We start from the raw sequence: 14,657 nt of genomic DNA, 5'->3' as shown, positions 1-14,657 counted from the left end.
CCCCCCCCCTGTTATTCTTTCTTTCCCGTGACTGAACTTATTTTAGTTTCTATGAATTAGTTTTCACTTGAGTCTATTAGTTTAAGCTTAATTTTATTAGTCCATTAATGAGACTTTGAAGAGTTCTTACTACTTTGATCTATTTGATAATAAGATGCTTGTTATTGTTGAGCACATAACGAGTCCGGTGGCTATCTTTGAGATCTAAGAAATAGGAACTATTTTCTTCATCATGGGAACTTCTTAGATGCCTCTTTTCAATAGTTACATAGATTCGGATTGTTTTACAGTTTCTTTTATGATTATCAAAAACTTTGCATGATGTGTGTTTCTTTGGTCTGTATGCTGTATTACTTTGGTGTTTATTTTAGTAATCTTGAAAAAGTTCTTAACGATCATGATGATTTGGTAGGTTTGAAAGATACTTGGTTACCAATTATCATCTGAAAACTGCCATCTAGTGGTCATGATTTATTGTGAAAATAAAACTATAAAGAAAACCTATGGAACATTTTGCTTTCCTGTTGACATTTCATTAATTTTGTGAAGTGGGCTTAAGAAGTTCCACAACTTCTGGCCACATCTGATAATTGATATAGATTCTCATATATCTGTTTATTCAATTTCTTTCGTTTTTTTTGGTTTCTGCTTTTGCTTTTGTTTTTTCGATATGATAGACAAGAAATTTGCATCCTGCCAAAACAATTTTATTTTCTTCATAATTGATCAGAAAATAGTAAACTTAATGCATTGATTCCTATCGAAAATAGAATGCAAGTATTAAGACTGAAATAACTATTCTTATTTTTAATTTTTTAATTGCACAATAAAATCTATCAAACTTGGATTGTCTTATATGCATTATATCTCTAAGTGTTCTGACCTCACAATTTTCTGGCATGTCTGGCAGGGCAATGGGGGACGTCTCAGATCGCATTGGTCGTCCTACTGACAGTGGTCAGGTACCACTTGTTTAGGATTCATTTCAAACTGTTGCATGTTTTGTTGTCAAGCTTTATGGGGTTCTAAGTTATTAATTTTTTTCTTGACAAGTTTTTAGTATTTCAACATAGTTGAGAACATGTTAAAGAGTTCCTTTCATGGTTTTATATGGTTTTTCTTTTATCTGCAGATTGGTATTATAGACCCAGACTGTAGATTGATTGGACTTCACTTATATGATGGTCTGTTCAAGGTGTGTATTTTAATAGATGTCAATGAGATATGCTATTGGATCTATTTAATTTTTGGTTGACCTTTCATATAAATGCTTACCATAGCTTTCAAATATCTGCATCCTCTTGACACTTCTGAGCACTTTGGATTATGAGCAAAGTCGTTGTTGTTTGTTTTTCGTTAGGTTATTCCTTTTGACAATAAAGGACAGCTCAAAGAGGCATTTAACATCAGGTACTCAATTTAAACTACCGGCCAATGTTAATTGTGAAATTCACTTTAGATGACATTTAGGAACTTCTAGGGGGTTGTCTGTTCTTATGCTATTCTTTTATCAGCATCTCATATACTTTTTATCTGTATAATTTCATCGATGATTGAAGTTTACAAAAGGGATGTAATATCCATGATGTTTACAAAAGGCCTTCCCGATTTACAATAAGGGAGGTATAACTATAGGAAGTAAAAATATTAGACTATTTACACCAAGATATAGCTTGATAAACCAAGATTATTCTGTCGGGTAGCCAAGTCATTGAGTCTGCTTCGTTTGACAATACCATTGGGGCAAGGTCAAGGCTTAATTCGTCCCATTCCGTTGCTTCGTTATCCTTTAAATTCCTAACTAACTTTAGGTCCCAGAATTTGTTGACAAAATTCCACGTTCCTTTAATCGTGGTTTTTTCGCTATGAGAGAGCTTGTACAAAAGTGGATACCGCAGAGTTAGCGTGGTGTTTTCAATCTATGGGTCGGTCCAAAATGTTGTGCTTCCTCCATCACCCACCCTACGGTGAATTCGGTTGGTGATGAGGTTTTGATATATCTATATGTACTTCCAAGGCCCTTTTGTAGAAGATGAAGGGGGGTTGATTTTTATTTGATGTAGGAGTATATTTAGCATTTACAAGATTTTGCTTCAATGCATTTTCTTCGTGATGATATCTCCATATCCATTTTGAGGAGAGCTTTGTTCTTCTTTTCGAGAAAAGACCGAGGTCCTCTTTTCTATTGGGAGGTTTATAATATTCCATTGAACAAGGTGTGAGTCATCTTTTCACAAACAATGTGTATAAAAAACTAAAAAGAATTTAACCGAAGTTGTTAAACTAACCTACTACGTTAACCAGTCACATTTTTCCTTTTTAACACATAACTGGACTGTGATATTTTCATTTAATTATCAAACATTAAAAAATATTTGTTTTTAGAGTGATCCAATAGATTTTTATCAAATTATTTTAATTATTTTTTTTGTACACCTGAGCTTTCATTTAGCATAAAAGAAAGAATACAAATGGCAACGAAAACAACACCCAACAAAAAGAAGCCTGCCACAACTATAGACCTCATTATGGGAAAGACCTCCAATCTAAAATATTAAGATTGAAGGGTAGTCTTTTTTAGATATGAAACAAAACCAAATTCATTAGGGAGATGGAAAAAGGGACATACAAAACACAGAGACGAGATAACCTCAACTTGCTAAGGGGATTCAAAAAAGGATTCCCAGTTGGCAACAATTTGCAAAAGATTATCTACAAAAATCATTGTACAGAGTGCACCAAGTAGAAGAGAAAAGCCTGATTTGGTCCCAAATAGTCCCAAAATTAGAATCCCTTCCCTGGACAATTCTCAAATTTCTTTATTGCCAACGCTTCCACAAGAGTGCTATCATGGCACAGAACTAAATGATCCTCACTTCCTTCTTGGAAGATATCCCAGAGATGTTTGATAGAAGGCTTCTGCACAATAGAACCTTTAGAGGTGTTGAGAGGGATTCTTATGCTGTTTGGTCCCGTACTAAGTTCCATGTTTCTGTTTGGGTGTTGGTGGCAAAGTTGTTTTGTAATTACTAGTTAGGTCTAATTTTACTTGTTTGAAGTCCTTTCCTTTAATGGGACTACCTTTTTGGGTACCTTTTCTTGAATGCCCTTGTATTCTTTTATTGCTCCTCAGTGCTGCTAAGATCGTACTTAGTGAAACATCTCTCAGCCCATTAGCCACAACCTTCATGTTGATCTTATAAAGGCATAAAGTCTCATGACTAGACTGATCGGCCTAATGAAATCTTGTGAAATTCAATTAAAGAAGGAACATTTTAATTTGCATATGTGATCTGAAATTGAAATATCTTGTTAGAATCTTGTTAAAGTATGTTAAATCTGCTCTTGAAAGAAAATGCTTAAACTAAAAGATAAGATTTTGTTGTCTTGATCATCTGGCCGCTGCTTATTCTTTTGTGGATATTTATTTCAGGCTCGAGGAACTTCAAGTTTTGGATATCAAGTTTCTTTATGGTTGTTCAAGGCCTACAATTGTAGTTCTTTATCAGGTATCTATTTTACCTTTCACATCTCCCTTATAACAGAAGTTGCGGCTTCTTTGTACTGTATACTTGAAGAATGTTGCTTAGAGACAATAAAAAGAGAGCCAGAAATATTCTGTATCCACTTATGTTCGTTTGTTTATGGTGTGTTATGGTTATTATGATGTATACATTTATTTTACATAGAATATGGGCAGATGAATTGGAGCTTTAGGGAAATTTTGCAAATGTACACTGTTCTTTCCGGTAGTTGGTAGTGCAATTCTATGTGACCGATCGGACCTTGTGGAGTAATTATTTAATCTGGTTCTTGATTTAATTGTTTTCTTTTCCTTCTGAATGATGCATGTATTACATATTTTATTCACATGTTCTTTATATACCTTGGCAAGATTATGATATGCTTACAGTTCATTTTATGATTTCAGGATAATAAAGATGCTAGGCATGTCAAAACCTATGAGGTTGTTCTAAAGGACAAAGATTTTGTCGAAGGCCCGTGGTCCCAGAACAATCTTGACAATGGGGCTGCTGTCCTGATCCCTGTGCCCCCACCACTATGTGGTGTCATCATTATTGGAGAAGAGACTATTGTTTACTGCAGTGCCACAGCATTTAAAGCAATACCTATTAGACCTGTATGTTATTGCTAAAAAATAGTAGCGTTCTAATCTATGACTTCTGATAACTTAGTTTTCTTGACCTACTTNCACCAGAGCATATGGAAGGGTTGATGCTGATGGTTCAAGGTACTTGCTTGGTGATCATGCTGGTCTACTTCACCTACTTGTCATAACCCATGAAAAAGAAAGGTAACTAATCCTCGTTCATAGTTTCATGGCATTTTTTTACAACCTTAATTGGATTGGTCTGTTTCGATGAATCTTCTTGACGTTTCACTTTGTATGTATTTGTAGGGTCACTGGACTTAAGATTGAGTTGTTGGGGGAAACATCTATTGCTTCTACAATATCATATCTTGACAACGCTTTTGTATATATTGGGTCAAGCTATGGGGACTCACAGGTATAGTAAATATGAATGTCATCTATCAACTTTTTTAATGTTAATTTTGGTTAAATTATTTTGATAGATTTGCTCTGGAGTCTTTTCTCATCATCACTTCTTTTAAGAAAAAAAATATATTTTCATGTTGTGGGATATTGCACAGCATATGGCGGTTGCACCTCTCATTTTGATAGGAATCTCTACAACTGATTGCCTGAGCATGCATGTAGGGATTGATATGAAGTATCTTTTTCACTTGTAAAAAGTTTCACAAGTTTTTTTGCAGTGCGCACAATGAAATGGGTAATTCATGTGGGTAGTTGGATTGTTGATAATATATTTTGGTTTGATGGTGCAAATGCAGCTTGTTAAGCTAAATGTACAACCTGACACAAAAGGATCATATGTAGAAGTCTTGGAGAGGTATGTCAACTTGGGACCTATTGTTGATTTTTGTGTGGTAGACCTTGAGAGGCAAGGCCAAGGCCAGGTTGTAACATGCTCTGGAGCTTATAAGGATGGTTCTCTTCGTGTAGTTCGCAATGGAATTGGAATTAACGAACAGGTTTGTGTGTTTTTATCAGTCATGTAATATGTTCTTGAAAAATTTTCATTCAATTCACACTATTTTCATGTGATAATTATGAGTGGCCTCTGTAGGCATCTGTGGAACTTCAAGGAATAAAAGGAATGTGGTCACTGAGATCTTCTACTGATGATCCATTCGATACATTTCTCGTTGTAAGCTTTATTAGTGAGACTAGAATTTTGGCAATGAATCTGGAGGATGAATTGGAGGAAACAGAGATAGAAGGTTTCAACTCTCAAGTGCAGACATTGTTTTGCCATGATGCACTATATAATCAACTTGTTCAGGTAGATATCTCTTGTCTGACTAACTAAAGAATTGTCCAAATTTGCAGTTCATCAAAAGTCTCTAGGTTGGGAGTTAGACATGGATGTCTGTAGTCATTGTCTCTGATAGGTGCAGGTTAAAGTCCCTGTCTCTGCCCTGACCTTCAAGTCATTTCCACATCTTAAAAAATTGGGTGGGGACAGGGTCTGGAATGTTGCGGGAATGCAAATTTTCCCATTATAAATTTTTTAATTAAAATTTTAAACATGTTGAAAAAGATTTTGTTAGATTATAATTCATAATCATGTGATGTATTTTTGTAATTTTGTTATTTTCTTGTAATTTTTTTGATAGGGAAAAAAAAAAAAAAAAACAGTTTATTGGTGTATAAAATACATGCATATAAAAGTAAGTCCTATAAGAGATAGTTACAAGAAAGACCTCCATTGGGACAAGTGGGTCGATAAGTCATAATTACAAAATGAAATCCTCTTAACATAAAACAAGATAAGAAGTAGACTGAATGAGGAGTCTATATTTTGTTGCTTATCTGTAAAGACCCGATTATTCCTTTCAAGCTATAGATTTTAGAGAAAAGCATAGAGGAAATTGTGTCAAAGAATATCCTTATCCTTCTTAAACGGATGCCCATGAAGGGACAAGTTGAGATGGGAAAATATGTTACCATGCTGAGTGATGTACGAACGAAATACTTGCTGTAGGAACAACCAAAAAGCTGAGGCAAAGGCACCATTGTTGGATAAGTGAGTTGTTGACTCATTACTCATGTAGCAAAGGATGCAACAGCTTGGAGAGGTATGCATCCATGGGGGTTTTTGCTGTAAATTGTCAAAGGTATTGATGCACGCATGACTTAAGCTCCAAAGCAAAGAATTTTAACTTTTTCAGGATGCCCCTTCCATAACTGTTGATAAAAAGCAGAATTACTCAAATTGCTCAAATTACCAGTGGATACAAGCTTTCGGGTTAATGAACTTGTAGACAAAAAATCCCGTCTCTAAAGCCCATGCCCATCGATCCTCTTGATATTTGAATATGAAAATTGATAAAATATGAGAGAAAAGCCCATTCTTCAATTTCAACTTCGTTTAGATTTCTTCTCAAGAAAAGGTTCCAAGAACATCCCTTTGATTCCAAATATTAGCAATGGAGGCCTCTTTCCTGAGAGATAAATGTTTTGCAGTAGGGCTTGCGTGGTTTCTTGCTGGTTGTCATGGAAATGTTTTCATTGAATGATGGCTGCAGACGAGAGCTTAAGGGTAGAAAACTGTAAGTGAGTGGGATCTTTGGCAGACTCATTATATGGGGCCTAATTGGTGATGACGTTGGGCTATTTTAAGTCTCTTCTTTAATGCATCCTTGTTAGTAGAAACTCCATTAATGGCGTCTGACCTGCAGAGATGAAACTGCGCAACCTTTTCTGTTCTCCAGGAAGGATAAGCTTATTTAAGTCCCCAGCAAAAGAGCAGTACCAAGCTTTGCAATTTCAACACATTGGCCTTTTTGTTGAATATTTTTTCAACCCAAATAACAGTCTCCCCAACTCTCGTCCATTGAAGAACCTTTGGGTCAATGGGAGCTAGCAAAATCTGGTGAAACACTTACGGAGCCATGTCAGTGTTTCTGTAGCAAAGGTGAGGGAAAAGCTCCATTCGTTAGTAGCTTTAATGAGACTAAAGTGGTTCAGTTTTCTGCGGTCACTTGTAATGGAGAAGGTATTTCCTTCAATCCTGAAGGAAAGGAGTTATTCCATGGTGGAAAAATCTGTCACTTCGAGGGAGAAACGTGGCTGATGTTGTGGCGAAGGAGAGGATAGAGCGGGTGGGAGAAGAGAGTAATGAGAGATATTCTGTTCTTGAAATCAATCGCTATTTTCTTATAACCCATTAGAACTGATAATATTGTATAATCTTGGGCTTGAAGATGGGTGGGGTAGGAGATCGTCAATGTCTGCAAAATCAAAATGAGGAAACAAATTCCTTGTCCTTGCCCCATCAGCATTTGCAACAGGGATTCTTGATTAGTGATTTAGTGATATTTGTACTATTATATGTTGCAATACTTTCATGGCAGTAAATATACCCCATTTTTTGTTAGGAATCTGGTATAGTTGCATTAACCTCAGACATTGTGGGGCTTGCAGCACCATTCTCTCGATGGTTTTTCCTTCACCTAAACTTGTTAGCATAACTGTTAATTTAAGAGCCAAGCTCCCCCAACTAACAGGCAGCCAAACTTCCCCATCCGTCAGGTTTTTGTTTACGCAACTATACCACACTAGAAGTATACCAACTTTCCTCTTAACTCTTAGCTCATCTAGCGTGTATAATCATAATTGGAGGCTGTTTATATCCGTCACTTTTATTTATATCTTTACCTAGATATATATCTCATGGTTGGTCATTCTTCTTCTCCGTTCTAATGGTGTATGAAATGATGAATCCAGCTGATGGTCAAAATTGGTCCTTTCCTGTGTATCTTCTAAGTTTTATCATCTTGTTGTCTTAGATGTTGGAATTTTGTTTTTTCTCATCACTGAAAGTTGAACTTGAGATACCTGCTAATTAAAATCAAATGCTATGTCAGATTACGTCAAGCTCTGTAAGATTAGTTAGTTCTACCACTAGAGAACTTCGCAATGAATGGAGTGCACCTTCAAACTACTCTATCAATGTTGCCACTGCTAATGCCTCCCAGGTTTGCTCATTTTATTTTAATTTTAATTTTAATTTAATTAGTTCTCTTTATGTTTGAATGAATTTTAGTGGAAAACTAAGTGTTGCTCAAAGCGAATTGTCTTTTCCACTTTATGCCTCAACTTCTGAGTTAGTGAAGGAAAATGTCATTATTACATAATGAAAACTCAGAGAAACTTCTGTGGAGGACGTGAATTATGAATTTGTTTTGTTTCCTGCATTTTTTTTTTTTTTTGTTTGTTCTACATTTTTTTTTTATTTTTTTATTAGAGACAATTTTATTGATGATTGAAATTTACAAAATGGATGTATTATCCATGATGTTTACAAAAGACCTTCCCAATTTATAATGAGTGAGGTATAACTATAGGAAGTAAAAATATTAGACACTTTACACCAAGATATAGCTTGGTAAACAACATTGTTGAAAATTTTTGTACAAGTCTGTGCCTTTTTTGCGAATATTCTTTGATTTCTTTTTTTCCACGTATTTCAAAAGAAAACGATGATGAAGTTTTTCCATAGTAGGGCTTTAGAATTCTTGAAAGGGTGTTACGATGTCTTTAAAGGGTGTTCTATAAATTTTGCATTCTTAAAGGGTGTTCTACAAAAATTTTCACTGACACTCACTTTTTGCTTCCCTAAAAACTTCTTCCATGCCACAAGAAATTTTCTGGACACTCATATATTAGTTTGAGTCTTATTATCTTTTTTCAGATCTCCATCGTAAATGAGTTACCCATGGAAATTGTGAAACATAGAGATTGTCTGATATGAAGTGATTTGTCTCCTCTTTTGAATGATATTTTCATGGATACAATGAATGGATAATGATTGATGAGCTAGGATGAATTTCCATCTCTAAGAACTGCACACATCTATCTCATAGATGTTTCTACCTCTTAATATTGTGTTTTTTAATATTAAGTTTTGTAATTTAACGAAAAGACGATTAATCATTTCTTGTTCTCTTAAATGCCAGGTTTTATTGGCAACTGGCGGTGGTGTTTTAGTGCATTTAGAGATTTGCGATGGATTATTGGTCGAAAAGAAACATATACAGTTAGAGCATGAGATTTCATGCCTCGACATAAACCCGATTGGTGACAACCCTAATTCTAGTCAGCTTGCTGCAGTTGGAATGTGGACTGACATAAGTGTCAGAATATTTTCACTACCTGACCTGAATCTCCTCACAAAGGAACATTTGGGAGGAGAGATAATACCTCGTTCAGTTCTTCTTTGCACTTTTGAAGGGGTATTTGTGCTTACTCTTCCCCTGCTTCTACCTTTGTTTGTTTAGGTCAAATCTGGATCTGAAATGTGAATAGTTTTATGGATGAGCTATCATGTAATGTGTTGGTTGTGGATGGAGGAAGATACATTCTCATGATGTTATTGAAGGCATCTATACGTGGCCTACTCTTTGGCCAGATGGAATTGTATTTATTTAGATTTTATTCCTTGTTAATTTAACTTTATTTTGTATTATTGAGTCGTGCCTATGCTAACCAAAAAATTTAAAAAATCCATGGTATCGAATAATTGGCTAACTTTCATGACCTTAGTTGAACCGGATCTATTGAATGTTCAGTCTCCTTGAGTTCCTAGGAAATAACTTGCGAACTTGTTTACTTCCTGGTTCTGAAGTTTGTGTGACATTTTCTTTTCAGATATCTTACTTGCTGTGCGCCCTTGGAGATGGTCATCTGTTGAACTTTATAATAAACACAAATTCAAATTCTTGTGAGCTAATGGACAGGAAAAAGGTTTCTCTTGGAACCCAGCCTATAACACTCCGTACATTTTCATCAAAGAATGCTACTCATGTATTTGCGGCATCAGATAGACCTACAGTCATTTACAGCAGTAACAAGAAACTACTTTACAGTAATGTTAATCTGAAGGAAGTTAGCCATATGTGTCCTTTCAATTCTGCTGCTTTTCCAGACAGGTACGTCTTGTTTGTGTTTTTAGCTGGAGATATTCAGTTTCTGTTTTAGGGCTCTTAAGTACGGGAGTCTCTCTATCTCTGAACTCTCTCTCTTTTTTAATTTTATAATTTTATAATTTTTTACGCATTGAGTTTGAAAGTACAACGATGGGTAGGAAATAAGTTAGCTATGTAGTTATTTAAAGTTACCATACTAACAAAAATAACTATATGTTAGTTCTATATAATATATTGCATTTTCTTCTTTTCTTTTCTTCTTTTTCTATGAGAAACTGAGCTTTTATAGAGAAAAGTGAGAACATATAAGTGTGTATGAAAAAAAAAAAAACTCACAAAAAGGAATTCCAAAAACTAACTAAGAAACAGTCTCCCATCGAAAAGAATTATACCCATATGATAATTACAAGTATGGAGAGGCCAACGCCCACAATAAGACATTAAAACTAACAATAAGCTTAACTTCGTTCATGGACCTCTCCACACTCCTAAAAATCCTACTATTTCTACCTAAGCCCAAAACACAGGAAAAAATGTATACATACAAGCCTGTCAAAGGAATTTTTCTGTACAATACTACTACTGTGTGTGTGTGTGTGTATATAGAAGTATTGGTGAACTAACAGAGAACCTGAAATCCAAGTAAGTTTATTTTAGAATCATGTTGGTAGACCATGGAAGTGGGCCAATTGAGATGATGCCAGTTCTTCATATGGTCGATATGTTGAGAAATGATTAGTATTCTCGAAACAATTGACATTTAAATGATAATTTGGAAGTTGATGAGGAGTCATCATATCGAAAACGATTTCCACGGGGATGTGTCATTTACTTTTCACGCCTTTTTTCCTCTTTTGTTTACTCTCATGTGGTCTTGCTTTTTCTCAATTTACATTTAGGATTTTTGGTTAATGACTTTTTGTCCCAATTATTCTTTGTTTTGATTGTTAGCCTTGCAATAGCAAAAGAAGGAGAACTTACAATTGGCACTATTGATGATATTCAAAAGCTTCATATCCGCTCTATCCCGCTTGGGGAACATGCACGTCGTATCTGCCATCAGGAGCAGTCCAGAACATTTGCCATTTGTAGTTTGAGATATAACCAATCAGGCACGGAAGACACTGAAATGCATTTTATTCGCTTATTAGATGATCAAACCTTTGAGTCCATATCAACCTATGCTCTTGACACTTACGAATACGGGTGTTCAATTCTTAGCTGCTCTTTCTCAGACGATAGTAATGTATATTACTGTGTTGGAACTGCATATGTTATGCCGGAAGAAAACGAACCAACCAAGGTATTAGAGCAAACTGCATACTTTTGAACCTGAGAGTAGGACCTTGAGCCTTGCAATTCATTCTAATCTCTTGATATCTGTTCTGATCTCCAGGGCCGGATATTGGTTTTTGTTGTTGAGGAAGGTAAGCTGCAGCTTATTGCTGAAAAAGAAACCAAGGGATCTGTTTATTCCTTGAATGCCTTCAACGGAAAGCTGCTGGCTGCTATTAACCAGAAAATTCAATTATACAAGTGGACACTTCGGGACGATGGAACTCGTGAGTTACAATCTGAATGTGGGCACCATGGACATATACTCGCTCTCTATGTGCAAACCCGTGGAGATTTCATTGTTGTTGGTGATTTGATGAAGTCCATTTCTCTGTTAATCTACAAGGTTAGTCACTATCCCATAACTCATGTATTGCTCCTCGTCTTCGAATTTAAGCCTACTCCCCCTGTAAAATGAAAAGAGAAGCATCAATTTGCATGCTTTATTTATTTTTGGTCAAATTCCACTTGGCTCAAGATTCTATATTCTGAATACTGTGTTTGTTGTTACTTCTGTACCAGCATGAGGAAGGTGCCATTGAGGAGCGAGCCCGTGACTACAACGCGAATTGGATGTCAGCAGTTGAAATTCTCGACGACGATATTTACCTCGGTGCTGAAAATTACTTCAACCTCTTCACTGTTCGAAAGAATAGTGAAGGAGCAACTGATGAGGAGCGCAGCCGCCTAGAGGTGGTTGGTGAATACCACCTCGGTGAATTTGTTAATCGGTTCCGACATGGTTCCCTTGTAATGCGATTACCAGATTCCGACGTGGGCCAGATTCCGACAGTCATTTTTGGCTCTGTCAATGGCGTAATTGGGGTCATTGCTTCACTTCCTCACGATCAATATGTGTTCTTGGAGAAGCTCCAATCCAACTTGAGGAAAGTGATAAAGGGTGTAGGAGGACTGAGCCATGAGCAGTGGAGGTCTTTCAACAACGAGAAAAGAACTGCAGAAGCAAAAAATTTCTTGGATGGAGATCTAATCGAGTCGTTCCTCGACCTCAACCGCAGTAAAATGGAAGACATCTCTCTGGCGATGGGCGTTTCGGCCGAGGAGCTGTGCAAGAGAGTAGAGGAATTGACAAGGTTACATTGATTCGCGTTAATTCAATTTTGTTTATTCATTTGTTTCTTCTCAGGAATTACGCTTCGACTCGGAATTACTGTTGTGTTACTCGTGTTTAGTATAAGAATCCTAGAACTGATGTGTAATATATTTGGTCATCCTTGTTCATAGAGCCGTTCTGTCTACTTTGCCTCGTTGCAAAGCATGTGGTTCAAGATGTAGCTAATAGATTTTAATTTAAGAGACCATTGGGCCAATTTTATAATTTTCAGAATGGTCAAAACACATTGGAATTTATGTCTCAGTTTATTTTGAATCTTCGGTGACAGCAGCTTTAGTTTAGTAGCTAATAGGTTTAATAGGTTTAAAATTTAAGCCAGATTAAGATCGAGTTCGAGTTGCTTATGATCATCTTGTAAAATATTAATCTCTTCAATTAATTGATTTAGAAAGAAAAATTATATATTCCATGATCTAGTCTTATATAAACTCATTGTATAGAATATTATCACTTGCATGTCTCCACATGAATGGTTTGGATCAAATCATTTGTAATAATTACAAAGTGGGTTATATCAATAGTGTTATCAGGATAAGACACTCAACCTTATCTATATATTATACACCGTCTCCACATGAATGGTTTGGATAAAATCATTTGTAATAATTACAAAATGGATCATATCAATAGTGTTATCAGGATAAGACACTCAACCTTATCTATATACTATACACCGATTATTACTTGAACATAATCATCTTGCATATCAGCCACATACTATTCATGATTACAATAATAATCTTATATTTTTCATTGATTACAATAATAATCTTATATTTTTCATGCAATACTACATAATATTGAATGGAAAATTGATATCTATGTCTATTTAATTCTTATCGAGGCATTAGAATGGAGGATGAGATGTTGTGAATTGTGCTCNGTGATGAAGGAGCGAAGCAACGAAACCCAGTAGGATAGGGGCAGGGGAAGGAGAATGAAGAAGAGGGAAGGTTTTCTCTTTCTTTCGTCTTCACTTCCAGTTCACTTTCATTCATAAAGAGTTGAGTGTTTACAGTTCCGGTTCCGTCATTCAGTTACTCGACTGGAAAGTCTCATTCATCTTTCATTCTCATTCTGTAAAGGGATAGGCTTGAGGTTTCGTCTTGACTGACAGTTCAGGAGAAAGAATCAATCAATAGGTTCAGTAGTTTACCGTGAAAGAATAGTTAGGGAGTGAAGTTAGGTACGGAGCTCCGCTGCTCTCCTGTCAAGCAGCTCAGGAATTGACTCTCTTTTGTTCCGGTTCAGGCAATGGAAGTGCGAGACCAAGTTGGAGAGGTCACGGGGAAGGAGGTAAGTCGAATTCTTGCTTGAGTTCAGTGTTTACAGTTCGTTCAAGGAGTGATTGATAAATGATATCTCGCCGTTAAGCTTGCTTGAACGTATGTTGATGTTTATGATTTTCATGTATTAGGTGTTAGGTGATGGATAGAAATCTCCTTGATAACCATGTATGAATGTATAGAATATGTTTTTTTTTTTTTTTGTGTTTTAGGAGTTTGATAGGAATAGCTCTCTAGTAAAATAGGCATGAGAGAACCAAGCTAAGATTAAGACGCCAGAGATAGAGTAGTTTACACGTTGACCTAGGTAGACCATTTCCTTTAGACCTAGCACCCTAAGATCATGAGCAGCGATCAAACTTCTAGACATGAGTCCACCTAGAGATCGGATTAGCCCGAGGGGCTAACCTCAAGTATCCTAGAAACATGTAATGTAGACGAAACTGCCTAGACACTCCTAAGGATGTAAGCCTTCCATGGCACCTAAGTATAGTTAAGAAAGCTTAATAGAACCTCGAAGCCACTTAAATGACTATTGAGTGAAGATTTGGGATAAGACTGACATTGCATTCTTTATAAAGGTGTAGAAACCTCTCCTTAGCATACGCATTTTAAAAATCTTGAGTGGAAGCCTGAAAGAGAAAGTCCAAAGAGGACAATATCTGCTAGCGGTGGGCTTGGGCTGTTATAAATGGTATCTGAGCCAAACATTGGGCGATGTGCCAGCGAGTAGGTTGAGGTCCGAAGGGGGGTGGACGTGAGGCAGTGTGCTAGCAAGGACGATGGGCCCAAAGGGAGATAGATTGTGAGATCCTTCATCGGTTGGGGAAGAGAATGAAGCATTCTTTATAAGGGTGTGGAAACCT

At 36.2% G+C, this 14,657-nt stretch overlaps 1 protein-coding gene across 1 annotated transcript in view; it reads left to right on the top strand.

Annotated features, from left to right (window-relative positions):
* The window catches only part of LOC111801684 (DNA damage-binding protein 1), a 14,522-nt gene extending 1,776 nt beyond the window's left edge, over positions 1–12,746 (top strand). Inside the window, exons 5-19 of the mRNA XM_023685785.1 lie at positions 911–962; positions 1,133–1,195; positions 1,361–1,410; positions 3,434–3,509; positions 3,932–4,143; positions 4,211–4,315; positions 4,421–4,529; positions 4,876–5,076; positions 5,172–5,387; positions 7,975–8,085; positions 9,067–9,342; positions 9,758–10,038; positions 10,987–11,338; positions 11,432–11,716; positions 11,893–12,746. Coding sequence (XP_023541553.1) covers positions 911–962; positions 1,133–1,195; positions 1,361–1,410; positions 3,434–3,509; positions 3,932–4,143; positions 4,211–4,315; positions 4,421–4,529; positions 4,876–5,076; positions 5,172–5,387; positions 7,975–8,085; positions 9,067–9,342; positions 9,758–10,038; positions 10,987–11,338; positions 11,432–11,716; positions 11,893–12,474 — 2,971 coding nt within the window. The 3' untranslated portion in view covers positions 12,475–12,746. The remainder of the gene's footprint in view (positions 1–910; positions 963–1,132; positions 1,196–1,360; positions 1,411–3,433; positions 3,510–3,931; positions 4,144–4,210; positions 4,316–4,420; positions 4,530–4,875; positions 5,077–5,171; positions 5,388–7,974; positions 8,086–9,066; positions 9,343–9,757; positions 10,039–10,986; positions 11,339–11,431; positions 11,717–11,892) is intronic.
* Positions 12,747–14,657: the final 1,911 nt, after the last annotated feature.

The sequence above is a fragment of the Cucurbita pepo genome, chromosome LG09, assembly GCF_002806865.2.
Source record: "Cucurbita pepo subsp. pepo cultivar mu-cu-16 chromosome LG09, ASM280686v2, whole genome shotgun sequence".
Lineage (NCBI taxonomy): Eukaryota > Viridiplantae > Streptophyta > Magnoliopsida > Cucurbitales > Cucurbitaceae > Cucurbita > Cucurbita pepo.
The sequence above is the reverse complement of the archived record's forward strand: the minus strand, read 5'-3'. Positions and strand labels throughout refer to the sequence as shown.